This window comes from Labeo rohita, chromosome 25 (assembly GCF_022985175.1).
Source record: "Labeo rohita strain BAU-BD-2019 chromosome 25, IGBB_LRoh.1.0, whole genome shotgun sequence".
Taxonomy (NCBI): Eukaryota; Metazoa; Chordata; class Actinopteri; order Cypriniformes; family Cyprinidae; genus Labeo; species Labeo rohita.
Genome location: NC_066893.1, coordinates 9,617,369 through 9,630,837, shown reverse-complemented (window position 1 = coordinate 9,630,837; position 13,469 = coordinate 9,617,369). Strand labels below are relative to the sequence as shown.

Sequence of the window (13,469 nt, the reverse complement as noted above, 5' to 3'; positions counted from 1 at the left end):
TAACAGAAAGAGAAAACATGGTCTTTTGTTGTACAAGTAACTGGTTTAATGGGAACTGGTTTGTGTTCCAGATGGTTCGTGCATGAGTAAATGTCCTGTGGGAACTTACAGTGCCCATGAAGAGGCTGACGGGGTAGAGCTGGGTTTTTGTATGCCCTGTGATCATGTGTGTGCCACCTGTACCGGGGGCGTCTCCCAGAGACTGTCTTAACTGTTCTTCAGGCTACCTTCACCTGCTCTCTCATCTCTGCGTTAGCCACTGTCCCACAGGGTAAGATCTTCTTATCTACACGAACACACAAATTTCATCAATCCTCCATCCATGTCATCCAAGATGTTCATGTCTTTCTTTCTTCAGTCGAAAAGAAATGAGGGTTTTTGAGGCAAACATTCCAGAATTTTTTCTTTTCTTTTTTTAAATACAAATTTACATAGTTTTTAACCACAAAAGCTCCACTTGCGCTAGCTCTATGAGGCATGTCTACGACTGCACGCATTATGTAATCACGTTGGAAAGGTCACGCATGGTAGGTTCGTCATCTGTGTACTCCGATTCAGATAGGTAGGGTAGGGCAAAAAACTCCATCTCATTATCTCCTCCAACTTTGGCTTTCTTTGCACATTCACTTTGTAAACACCGGTTTGGTACTTCTGTCACGCGTAACCTTTTTAACGTGACAATGTAAGTAAAACTTGTGCAAGAAAAGCATTCATTTTAAAAAAGTCAAATTGTTATGGCCAGCCCTGGCCAGCCCAACATATGCTGGTTAGGTAGGTTTTGATGCTGGGATACTGGTTTATGCGGGTCCTTTGCTGGTCCTTAGCTGGTCATGTGCTGGTCCAGGACCAACTTAAGCCAGCTAAGGACCAGCAAAGAGCCATCAAAGGACCAGCATAAACCAGCTAAGGACCAGATAAAACCAGCATCCCAGCATCAAAACCTACCTAACCAGCATATGCTGGTTTTTTTTTTAATAGGGATATGAAACGGTAAGGACTGTGGGATGCTTCCAGTCAGCAGGCATAGAACCTTCCAACAGTGGTCCAAAGTGTGACAAACCCCAATCCGGCAATAGTGCCTTCAGGCAACCAAAGCTTTCTCGTCTGGTCTGAACCAACAGAAGATCTCAGAAAAATGTTATCATGGTTATGGGAGGAATCTGTTGCAACAACAAGTACTTTGCACCTTGCTGCAAATGGGGCAATATAGCTTCACAATATCTATGATGACTCTTACCCCAGTTGAAAGCACCTACAATGGGAATCAGAACTGCGCCTTGGAGGTAAGGAAGAAGGTCATCTGATCCAGTGATCCCATTTTCATGTATATCAAGTGGACAGCTGTATATGTGTGTGCTGTTTATTTGAGGAACTAATGACAACAGCTGGTGGAGGGAGTGTGATGCTTTTTACAATGTTCTGCTGGGAAACATTGGGTTTGGCCATTGAATGTGGACTTAAGTTTGACATGACACATACCTAACCATTATACATCCTTTTATGGAAATGATATTCTGTGTTTACAATGGCCTCTTTAAGAAAGCTGTTGTGCCCTGCCAAACTGCATAGAATCATAGGATTGAGGATCATGGCGAAGATGTTCAGGGTGGTGCCCTGGCCTCCAAATTTCCCAGATCTTAATCTGATTGAGCATCTATGGCAAGGGTGCTGAACTCCGGTCCTGAAGAGCCACAGCCCTGCAGAGTTCAGCTCCAGCCCTAATAAAAACTTGCCTGTAGCTTCCCAAGCCTTGTCCCAAATGGCATCCTAAACCCTTGCGGTCTTCCTCTGAATCCCCACTTTCCTGACGTAATGCCGCTTTGACTGTCATGTAGAAGTCTGTTCTAAGCTCGCACCAGTGCGGGCTCGGCAGAAGTGCGTGTCGAGGGCACATAACGGCCGCAAAGGGGGGCGCTCACGAGCACCCTTCTGAACACTAAAATGAGAATTGGGACACCCTCTGGTCTCTTGGACTTAATGGACATGTGCACACGGCGGCCATTGTAAGTCCGTAAGACCGCAAGTGCACATGAAATGTTCCATTTGGGAGAGGGCCTAGTAACCATTCAGACCTTGATAAGCTTCAGGTGTGTTTGATTGGGGTTGAAGCAAAACTCTGCTCTCCAGAACCGACGTTCGCCACACATCTATGGAATGTGCTGGACCACCAATTCTGATCCATGGTGGCTTCACCTCAGAACTTTTAGGATTTAAAGGAAATGCTGAAAATGTCTTGGTGATAATAAAGGACAGGGCTTTCCTGTAGCTCAAACAGCAGAGTATTAGTGATGCCAAGGTCATGGATTTGATTCCCATGGAAAGCAAGAACTGATAAAATCTAAATGTGAGGCTTGAAAGCAAAGTTAGTTGACCTCAAATTAGGACCGATAACAAAAGGATTTGTGTGCACATTATCAGAGCTGTGCCCTAGCATGGCTACAGATATGTTGAGCTGTGGTAACCAAATGGGGAATTCAGGGTTTAATTATTTCCTCTCTTCTCTTCACTGTCTCTATAATAAGAAGACATGCATTTCTTTCACTTGGTGTGCCTTGCTTAGGTACTACAGCACAGGGGAGCGCTGCGAGAAGTGTGACCGTTCCTGTGAGCAGTGCTCGGGCCCAGGGCCAGACGCCTGCAGGGTGTGCACACCTCCTCAGCTGGACCTCCAGGGCACCAGGCAGTGTGTGGATCAGTGTCCCCAGCGCTTTTATGAAAGTGGGCACAGTTGCAGACAGTGCCACACGAGCTGTAAATCCTGCACAGGTGCTTCTGTTATATCTTTGTTTTCACATTTTACGAGCTTCTGCAATAGTAACACATCTTCCTTCATATCATTATATGGCCTTCTTTGTTTGATTACGAAATGTTATTGCGAACAGATGGATCTGGTCAGATCTATGCTGATTGGGCAGTATAACATTTAATTGTGTTAAAATACATTGTACTTTTGCTATGATATAAAATCTGTTGACTTAGCTACCAAGAGGGTATAAAGGAGGTATATAATACAGTAAATCTTTAAGGAAGTTGACACAGGATTCCTGGAAGAACAAGATTTGAAATCTAGTAGTTAGCCCCTAGTGTTAATTACTTTTCAATCAAAAAAGAATATTCTGGGTTCAGAAAGATCAATCTTTACTCACCCTCATGTCGTTCCAAACCTGTAAGACATTCATTCATCTTCGGAACACAGATTAAGGTATTTTGATGAAATCCGAGAGCTTTCTGACCTGCATAGACAGCAACACAACTACCACATTCAAGGCCAAAAAAGATAGTAAGGAAATGTTTAAAATAATCCATGTGACATAAGTGGTTCAACCTTAATTTTATGAAGCTACGTGAATACTTTTTGTGAATACTTTTCTGTGTTGTTTGCAGATAACACTCCTCAGGGCTGTGTGACGTGTGACTGGGGCAGCATCCTGCAGGATGGGGTGTGTTACCCTCGCTGTGAAGAGAGCCGATATTACTCACAGGATGTAAGTGCTGATGACAGGAAGGCTATTTATTGTAGCACCTGATCAGTTATTGCTATTTTTGTCAAAAGATTAAAACTAGTACCATTTTTAATACTTTCATCCAAATGCCACAAGACATAACCAACAAAATTTCACATCATGTGTCTTTTTCAATGCATTAGGGAGTTTGTGAACCCTGTGATGAGTCCTGTAAACATTGTTCCGGTGCTGGACCCCAGAGCTGTCTCACCTGCCACCCAGGTTTCGCCCTACATGCCCCTGACAGTCAATGCTTGCCCTGCTGCCAGTCTGGGGAGATAAACGGGAAGTGTTGTCTTTGTGATTCAGGCTCAGGTATTGCTCGGGTTTTTACTTTAAGCCATTAAATGGGTTATTTACTATGACAGCGTTTTAGTGCCACGTTAAAATATAAAAAAATCTAAGATTACAAGATTAAAGTCATAATATTTCGAGAATAAAGTCGAAATTATTCGAATAAAGTCAAAATATTACGAGAATAAAGTCAAAATGTTTCGAGAATAAAGTCGAAATGTTTCAAAAATAAACTCAAAATATTTTGAGAATAAAGTCAAAATTATGAGAATTAATTCGTAGCAGTTACGAGATTAAATTTATAATATTTTGCAAGTATATTCTATCTTAGGATAGAAGCACCGGGAGATATTCCAAAGTCTCAGCTTTCAAATTCTGTCAGTTTTATAGTGAACTACAAACAATATGTCTATTACAATAATGTGTTTTTCACGCTCTTTAATGTGGCGTGACAGATCGCTGTATTGGCCTCAGTTTAAGCGGCATGCGAATCGAACATCTTTCCGATTACAATAATCAGACGTTAGTTTAATCAAATTAGGCTGTACTGCTTTTTTTTATGCCTTCTGATGTTCTTTTTATTTTTATCTTGCTATAAACTTGAAATAAAGAGGAAAAACACATTTACAATTTATATTTCATGATCAAATTGACAGAATTTGAAAGCTGAGCTGTGTTACATTAAAAGCAACAAAGCACACAATTATTGCGATTACTGGCGCGCTGCAAATAATGAATGGAAGACGTTAAATATTATGTCCAATCATTAACCGTATTATACCGTGAATAAAACAGCTTGTGAATAGTCACTTAACGTTATATAGCTACCTCAGAAAATACAACAATATAACTTATGTAAATGAGTTGGAGCCCACTTCAGCCTTTAGGACGTTTTATTGTCGTTTTTAATTAAATACATGTGAGGAATGAAAGGTTGGATGCCACAGATTTTTTTTGCGGAGTGGGTGGTGGAATTTTCACAAAGAACACAGTATAATTTAATGAATTGGTTCACATGAATACAGTGACCTGTCACGCCACTTTAAAGAGCTTGAAAAACACATTGTAAGACACATTGTTTGTATTTCGCTATAAAACTGATTTATATTAAAAGTACCAAAAGCACAAAGCTCACTGCTATTGGGGAGCTGGCACACTACAAATAACAAATGCAATCGAAGACATGAAATCTTATTTCCAAGCATACTGTCCCCGCGAGTATGACACATGGTATGATTTCTGCTAATAATCCCCCATAGGCTATATTTGTAGTATATTAAAAATGGTTAAATAAAAGAGCTACGGCGCCCCCCAAAGGAATGTCGATTAGGTGAGTGAGCTGATGTTAAGATAAAAAGTTGTTCCTGTTCAGTTTGTTAATAAATATCATATTCTTGATATTAAGTCCTTAAAATGGACTCTTCCTCATCTCAGAAAGATTATGCGGCAGCTTGAATGCAACAGTATTCAGATAAATTCTGGCGGCCTTCTCCCTGTGCTCCCAATCCGGGCCATTTGCATGCGCAATATTATAACTTTAATTTCTACGATTTAAATACTTTATTCTTGAAACATTTCGACATTACACAAACTGTTGCACCACACCCCCGACTACGTTCCCCATCTTCCATTGTGCTGATCACATGCATCCAATCAGACACTGTATATAAGCCTTGGACTTCCCCTTGCCATTTGCCGAGTATTGCATTGTGTTGTATTTACATACGTACAAAGCCTTGCCATAGTTACCTGTGTTCTAGTCTAGTTCTCTGAGTTTTGAATTCTCGCCTTGATAATCTCGTTTTGTCTGTTTCGCTGCCTTCCCTTTGGAACTCTAGCCTGTTTTAACAGAATACCCCTTTAGCCTAGCCCCCTGGATTATGTTTGCCATTCATCGACCCTTGCCTGCTCCACAAACTACTCTTGTGTCTTGCTCCTCATATACCTGTTTGCCGATGTCTGACCCTGCCTGTTTTTGACCATGTCTTTGTCTAACGCCAATAAAGCTTTGCATTTGGATCCACCTGCTTCATGTCTCCCACACCACGTTAAAGTGGTATTTCAACTTTATTCTTGAAACATTTCTACTTTATTCTCGAAACATTTCGACATTATTCTCATACCATTTCAACATTATTCTCATAACATTTAGACTTTATTCTTGCAACATTTTGACTTTATTCTCAAAACATTTCGACTTTGTTCTCGAAATATTCAGACTTTATTTTTCGCAATATTTTGACTTTATTCTCAAAACATTTAGACTTTATTCTCGAAACATGTCAACTTAATTCTCGAAACATTTCGACTTTATTCTCGAAACGTCAACTTAATTCTCATAATTTTGACTTTATTCTCGTAATTTTCGACTTATTCTCAAAACATTTCGACTTTATTCTCATAACATTTTGACTTTATTCTTGAAACATTTTGACTTTATTCTCAAAACATTTCAACTTTATTCTCCATAACATTACAACTTAATTCTTGCAATATTTCGACTTTATTCTCGAAACATTTCGACTTTATTCTTGAAACATTTCGACTTTATTCTCGAAACATTTTGACTTTATTGTCGAAACATTTCGACTTTATTCTCAAAGCATTTCGACTTTATTCTCGAAAACATTTCGACAATATTCTCATAACCATGGGCGACATTTGACTCTTAAGTCGGGGGGGCTTTAAGTTAAAGAATAATATAAAGAGGTTGCCAACGTTTACTAAACTGTGGACGAGCTTTTGACTCTTGCTGCTGGATTGACGGCCTTTCATTTTTAACAAGAAATGTGAAATTTCCGTTTCTTTTTCCTGTGTCACAAATTTATCCGTTTTGATTCGTTGATACTAAAGGTGAAACACGTGAGGAAAAAATTAACGGTCAGTTGTGGGACTATTCTGTCTGTGGTAGTTTGACAAGGGTCGGTTCCAGAATTAAATCACTGAGGATGCTCTCACATATATTTTTGTCCCGTCCATTGCTTTGGTTTTCACTGTGTCAGTCACTGCTATTTCGAGAACGAATCCAGCATAAATATGCAGATCTCATCCTGAAACACTGTACCGCGTAAAACGAACGTTTCATACAAATTCTGAATGGATTCTAGCCTAGCAAGTGCTCCCTTCCCTTTATTATCACTTAAAAGTGTCACTCATCTCAGTTCTTCGTGATCCCACAAAGTTCTGTTATAATCAATAAAGCTCTCTAAACTACACAATGAATCTCTTATTTACATCACGTTTGCGCTTAGTTAGTCATGAGATAGCGTGCAAAACTGCACTTGAAAAAAAACAACAATCCGGTGCTTTCAGAGGTGAGTGAATTCTGTGAATTCTGTGTTTTTGATTGGCCATTGCGTTCAAGAAATCAGCAGATATGTCTATGATTGGCTACACTGCTCAACGCTGCAAAACCATATTGCATAGTTTACCCGGTATTCATTGGCTTTTGCTTTCATTTGAAGGTATTTAGCACCGCCTAGTATTTCCGTACAACCGGGCCTGGGCATAGCTAACCGCTCCAATTGGAGTGTGGCTGACAACGGGGATGGCTAACCATCTAGGGGGGCAACTCGACTTTATTCTTGAAACATTTCGACATTATTCTCATAATTTCAACTTTATTCTCAAAATATTTTGACTTGTTCTCGTAATATTTCGACTTTATTGTTTATTCTTTATTCTCGAAATATTATGACCTTAATCTTGTAATCGTAGTTTGTTTTTATTTTTTAATGTGGCAATAAAACACTGTCGTAATTTACATAGGGAGGCATTCAATTATACATATTTTTAAAGGAATAGTTCACCCAAAAATCTAAATTTGCTGAAACTTAACTCACCTAACTATGAACTTCATAGGGTTTTACAGTGAAACAGTCTATTTAATGTCATTTTGTGTGTGTGTTTTTGTCTTTTCACAGCACTGTGTCTTGAGGCTCCTGTACCAAGTATAAATCATGATGATGTTATTCTGCGGTCCAAAGCGGTACAGCATGCATCTGCAGCTTTACCTGCCGCTCTGTTGCTAGCAGTAGTGCTAGCACTAGTTGTGTTTGCTCTGGTACAGGCGAGGGCCAAAAAAAGGTTATGCTGGAGACGGAGCTACGAACGACTAAGTGGGGTGGCTAGAGAACAGCCCAGTCCCCGGCCCATGCCACACGGAGTGCCAGAACCAGAGGACAGCGGAGATGAGGTGGATGTGGTCTACACCAGTCGAGATGGATCTGTGTATCGACGCTATGGCTTCATCCATGAGCCAGACACAGAGGAGGAGGAGGAGCAGGATGATGAGGATGCTAATGAGAACACACACCTCAGCAGAGCCTAAAATATGGTCACTAATGTGTCAAATTCTACTAATTTTTTATACGCACACTTCCGTGGTCACAACTCACTGGATTGGAAGATGGTAAAGATTAACGATAAATCGATACATGCTAGCATATGTGCTGTCTTGATACACTTATTCGTATATTTTGTGTATGTTTCAGAATATTGCTGCCAGTGTCTATGTAGATTACTGTTATGTTATTGTAATATAACTCTTTCTATAATGTAATGTAATGTTTGTTAATGTTATTAATGACAGTTACTATAAAGTGGTACCAAACATTTTTTGGGGGGGTGATTAAAAGGTGACAGATAGTTTATTCATATTTTCTTAATAAAGAATATTCAATCAATTTCAGAAAAGCCCTTTTTTGTCTCGTTATTAACTGTTTTGCTGATCAGTAAGTCTTCAAGACGCAGTCATAAAAATGTCCCAATTCTGTCTTTATGTTTAACAAAAGTTCTAGATCAATGTTTGAAACGTATTAGAAAACCCATAAAAGATTAACGTTATTTAAAAAAATCCCCATTGTTGTATACATATTTTGGACTATGGGGGGGTGCTATTATTTTGATAACGTAAACTGGTTTCACTCTGTGAGCTACTGGTGCTACTGGTGAAATACTGATATGATGCCACATTGTGCAGCTTTTGGTTGTAATTTTCAGTTGAAGGCCAACAAAAGAAGCAATGTAAGTCTTTAATGCTTTTCTAGCAATAAGATGAGGAGAAAAGAATAGGAAGATGCCTATGGACGAATAAAACTTCCTAAAGATCTGTCTTTCTCTCCACTTTAGCCCTGATGCCTTTGAGGCTTTTAGTAAACCACAGCTACTGAAAGAGCCTATAAACGGCAGAGACAAGAACCGTTAGATGCCATCCTGGCAGGATGTAAACATGCAGACTCTTGTCATGACGCCACAGCCATTGAATGAGTTTCTCAGTGTGAATTTCACTCGATATCTGGGGGGCGTTTAGAAAATCAATGATACGACATTTGGTTTAAGTGCATCGTATCAGTATTTTATTTTGTGTGTTGCAGTAAAAATAGGAAAACATTTCTGGGTTTTTCTCCATATAATGGACTGATATGATGCCCTAAGTTTGAACTTCCAAAATGCAGTTTAAATGCGGCTTCAAACGATCTCAAATGCTGTTGTAAACTATCCCAGCCGAGGAAGAAGGGTCTTATCTAGCAAAACAATCAGTTATTTTCATTAAAAAAATACAATTTAAATACTCTTTTTTTTTCAGATTTATTTTTGGTGTTTTTATGCCTTTATTTAGATAGGACAGTGTAGGTAAGACAGGAAGCAAAGTGGGAGAGAGAGAAGGGGGTGGGATCGGGAAAGGTCCACGAGCCAGGATTCAAACTCGGGACACCCACAGCGCAATGGTGCTATATGTCGGCGCGTTGACCACGAGGCTATTTCCGCCAACAATTTAAATACTTTTTAATCTCAAACGCTTGTCTTGTCTTGCTCTCCCTGAACTCTGTGTATTCTAGCTCAAGACAGTTAGGGTATGAAAAAAAATATATATTTTGAAGAATGTGGGGAACCAAACAGTTGCTGGTCCACCAACCAGCTTTCAGCTTTGGGTGAACTATAGCTTTAAGATAATTGCCCACTAATAATTTTTACTAGTAACAATGTTAATTCCACATATTTATTAAATTTTTTTCCCAGATAGAAATGAGATTGACATATCCATAAATAAATGGCAGATATCTTTAAATTAAGAAGATTTAATTAAGAAGTTTTGACTAGTCAAAAAAAAAAACAGATTCAAAATATATAATTGTACTTACAGGCAACACAGTACTATCATGTATCTAAAAATTTATTTTGAATTTGAATCATCAATAGTCTTACTGTGGTTTAAGCAGCTTTCAGAATATGGTTACTTTGAATCTCACTTTGTATCACAGGTTTCATTTTGCAAAATATAAATATATTGATGAGATCCTGGCTTCCTTTGCCACAGCAAACATGTTTTCTATACAGTTACAAGAGCTAAAGAAGAACTATTTTTTAAAAAAGTTAAGGATCAATTGGCTAACTAAATGGAACACTGATCACAATAATGGTGATATGTCAATTGATATTTCCGAAAAGAAAAGAAAAGAAAAAACATTAACTTTTGTACATACAAAAAAATTAAGTTAAACATTGCTAATGAGTGACAGTGGTAATGCTGTCTGTAAACAATATTCACTTGTCAGCACACATTACTAGTGTTGTGGTGAATAATTAATCTGTGCAAGTTAATCCACAGAAATACATTTTGTCTTTGTCTCCAACCTTTGTCTTCATCAAATAAAATTTGCTTACGTAAATTAAGTTTTATTTTATAAAGTGCACTTAAAAACAACATATAAGATAACATACAATGAGCTTTAAGACACCATTAAATATCTGACAAATAAAATTAGTGCAATACATAAGGGATAAGTGTGGACACAGCTTACGTTTAACACCTGTCTTTTAGGAATACTCCACCCAAAATTCTATAATCATTTATTTACGCACATGCTATTATAAAAAAAGATAAACAAAATTAAAATAAATAAAACGATCACTGTGATTCCAAAATGTATGGGATCTCCATATGACCCAGTTGATAAATCAGTCTTCTTAAGCTTCCTGCCAAGTATTACAAGTGTTTTCTTGATGTACACTTCAGCACATTGTGATGAAAATATGATGCAAATATGTTGTGAAATTTGCGCAAGAAGTGACGGTCCTCTGTGCTTCCGTGTCACTTCTGGAGTGACTTATCTTTACTTGACATCTGGTACATACAACATTAACACTGTAAACTTTACAGCAGCAAACACAATCCATTCATCCCTAATAGCTCAATAAAACTGAATTTCTGTGAGAACTGTGATCTTCCTTTTTAACCTGCGAAAGTATTCATTATTAGTTTTAAGTTTGAAATTAGGGGTGTAGATCATTGAAAACTATTTGGGCTCAATACAGGCTCTTAAGTTCTTGCTTCACTGTGTCCTTGGTGGGAAAATAACTGGGTAAATAGGCTTTAAAAACCATTTAAGTTAAAGCAGCGGTTTTCAAACCGGTCCTGGAAGCACCCCTGCCCTGCACATTTTGTATGTCTCCCTTATCAGACACACTCAATTCATGTTGTGCAGTTTCTACTAACGAGCTGATGAGTTCAATCAGGTGTGTTAGATGAGAGAGACATGCAAAATGTGCAGGGCAGGGGTGCTCCTAGGACTAGTTTGAAAACCACTGAGTTATTGAATATTAAACCCATGAGACAACAGAAAGACAAGCCAATACACTTCCTAAAAGTGACCATCGAAAATGTATGTTTTAAGAACGGTTTTGTTGTACCAATAAACTTTATTTATTTTAATTAAATGATATTACCTACTGATAGTGATGTTGGCTAATCGCACCCTCCAGGTAGGTGATACAACATTGCGGTTATGCATTAACAATCAACCACTTTTGCAAGTCAACCCTTCCCTTTCTGCTCTTGCCACGAGAGAGGCTTACCTTACTGGAACAGGTTTCTTCACTTGGCAGTAGTTTCATGAAAGTTAGAATCTTAAAGAACTAACATGAGACTTCTCAGAACTCTGCAAATAATTTCCATCCTTTCTGTGAACATAACTTTGTTCATCCTTCTGATGAATCATCCAAGACGAAGGACAAATTGTCCTCACAAGGAAGAGCTGGTCTTGAATTACTCACTAAAGCAGGATGTTGGAGAACTACAAGCTTGTTCTGCTATTATCCAAGAAGACATGGATGGAGTGGAGAAGGATGTTTTCAGGAAACTCCTGGCGTCTAAAAAAAGAAAAGCTCTGCTATCAGAGTCATTCTATTTCAATGCAACCAAGGATTGTCCATCCTACATCGAAGACAGAGGATTTCTGATGGTTTCTCTCAGTAAAGAGGAGAAAGATTTTCCCATTGCTTACTCCATGGTGATCCATGAGAAGATCGAGATGTTTGAAAGGCTCTTGAGAGCCATTTACACTCCTCACAATGTGTACTGTGTACATGTGGACCAGAAGTCTCCCGAGATCTTTAAAGAAGCAGTAAGAGCCATCACATCCTGCCTGACCAACGTGTTTGTGGCCAGCAAACTGGAGAGTGTGATCTATGCCTCCTGGTCTCGGGTTCAAGCGGACATCAACTGCATGAAGGATCTGCTCAAGACACCTGTTCAGTGGAAGTATCTGCTTAACACCTGTGGCACTGATTTCCCAATTAAAACCAATGCAGAAATGGTCCAGTCTCTAAAATGGCTGAACGGAAAGAACAGTTTGGAGTCTGAGACCGTAGCGGCCAAAAATTGGCGTTGGCAGTATCATTACAATGTTACGGACGTTGTGACTTGGACAGGCATCAAAAAGTCACCTCCACCAATAAAGACCCCCATGTTCTCAGGAAATGCCTACTTTGTGGTTTCAAGAGAGTTTGTGGAGCACATCTTTAAAAGCAAAGAGATTCAAAACTTCATGGAATGGGAGAAAGACACGTACAGTCCAGATGAGCACATGTGGGCTACATTACAGCGGATGCCTTCAATACCAGGATCCAATCCTCCAAACATCAAATATGAGCAATCGGACATGAACGCAATTGCTCGGCTGGTAAAGTGGAGCGACCATGAAGGAGATCTAAAGAATGGGGCTCCCTACTCACCATGCACTGGGACGCACAGACGGGCAGTGTGTGTCTATGGAGCTGGGGACTTAAAATGGATCGTGCAGCAACACCATCTTTTGGCAAACAAGTTTGACCCAGAAGTAGACGATGTAGCAATCAAATGCATGGAAGCCTTTTTAAGGTACAAAGCTATTTATGGTCGATCATTACTAACAGTTCAGAAATCGGACATTGTTTTATGATGTTTTTAATAATAGGTTCTAATAATAGGTATGTGTATATTTTTTAAAATATTATAGGAATTTTGATTTGGATATGACTGTACAGTAAATGTAATAGAAAGTGTAATATAAACATTTATGTATCCTAGTATGGTCATAATATTAATAGGATGGTGAAAACTCTTAAATATTTCTTAAAATTTAAATTAAATGTGTAATTTGTTTTTTGTACACTTCGGAGAAGCTCTCTTTGTTAGGGTTCCTAGTTCCTAAACATTTATGTTGAATATAAATTTAAGGCATAATGATCAACCAATAACTACTTGCATGATCAGTGTGTGATATTGTGCTCTTAACATGAAAAAAAAAAAACATTCATGTAAATACACAATGTATCTATAAAAATAAAAAAAACATAATATAATTTCAGTTTATCAGTGTGTGTGGTTAAAAGTGTGCTCACAAAAACAAA

At 38.6% G+C, this 13,469-nt stretch overlaps 2 protein-coding genes across 2 annotated transcripts in view; both read left to right on the top strand.

Moving 5' to 3' along the window:
• The window catches only part of LOC127156305 (proprotein convertase subtilisin/kexin type 5), a 28,622-nt gene extending 25,924 nt beyond the window's left edge, over positions 1-2,698 (top strand). The window contains exons 12-13 of the mRNA XM_051099066.1: positions 72-271; positions 2,561-2,698. Coding sequence (XP_050955023.1) covers positions 72-211 — 140 coding nt within the window. The 3' untranslated portion in view covers positions 212-271; positions 2,561-2,698. The remainder of the gene's footprint in view (positions 1-71; positions 272-2,560) is intronic.
• Positions 2,699-11,719: 9,021 nt separating this feature from the next.
• On the top strand, positions 11,720-13,018 carry LOC127156214 (beta-1,3-galactosyl-O-glycosyl-glycoprotein beta-1,6-N-acetylglucosaminyltransferase 3-like). Its single transcript, XM_051098956.1, has one exon. It carries the CDS (start codon positions 11,720-11,722, stop codon positions 13,016-13,018), a length of 1,299 nt encoding a protein of 432 aa, XP_050954913.1.
• Positions 13,019-13,469: the final 451 nt, after the last annotated feature.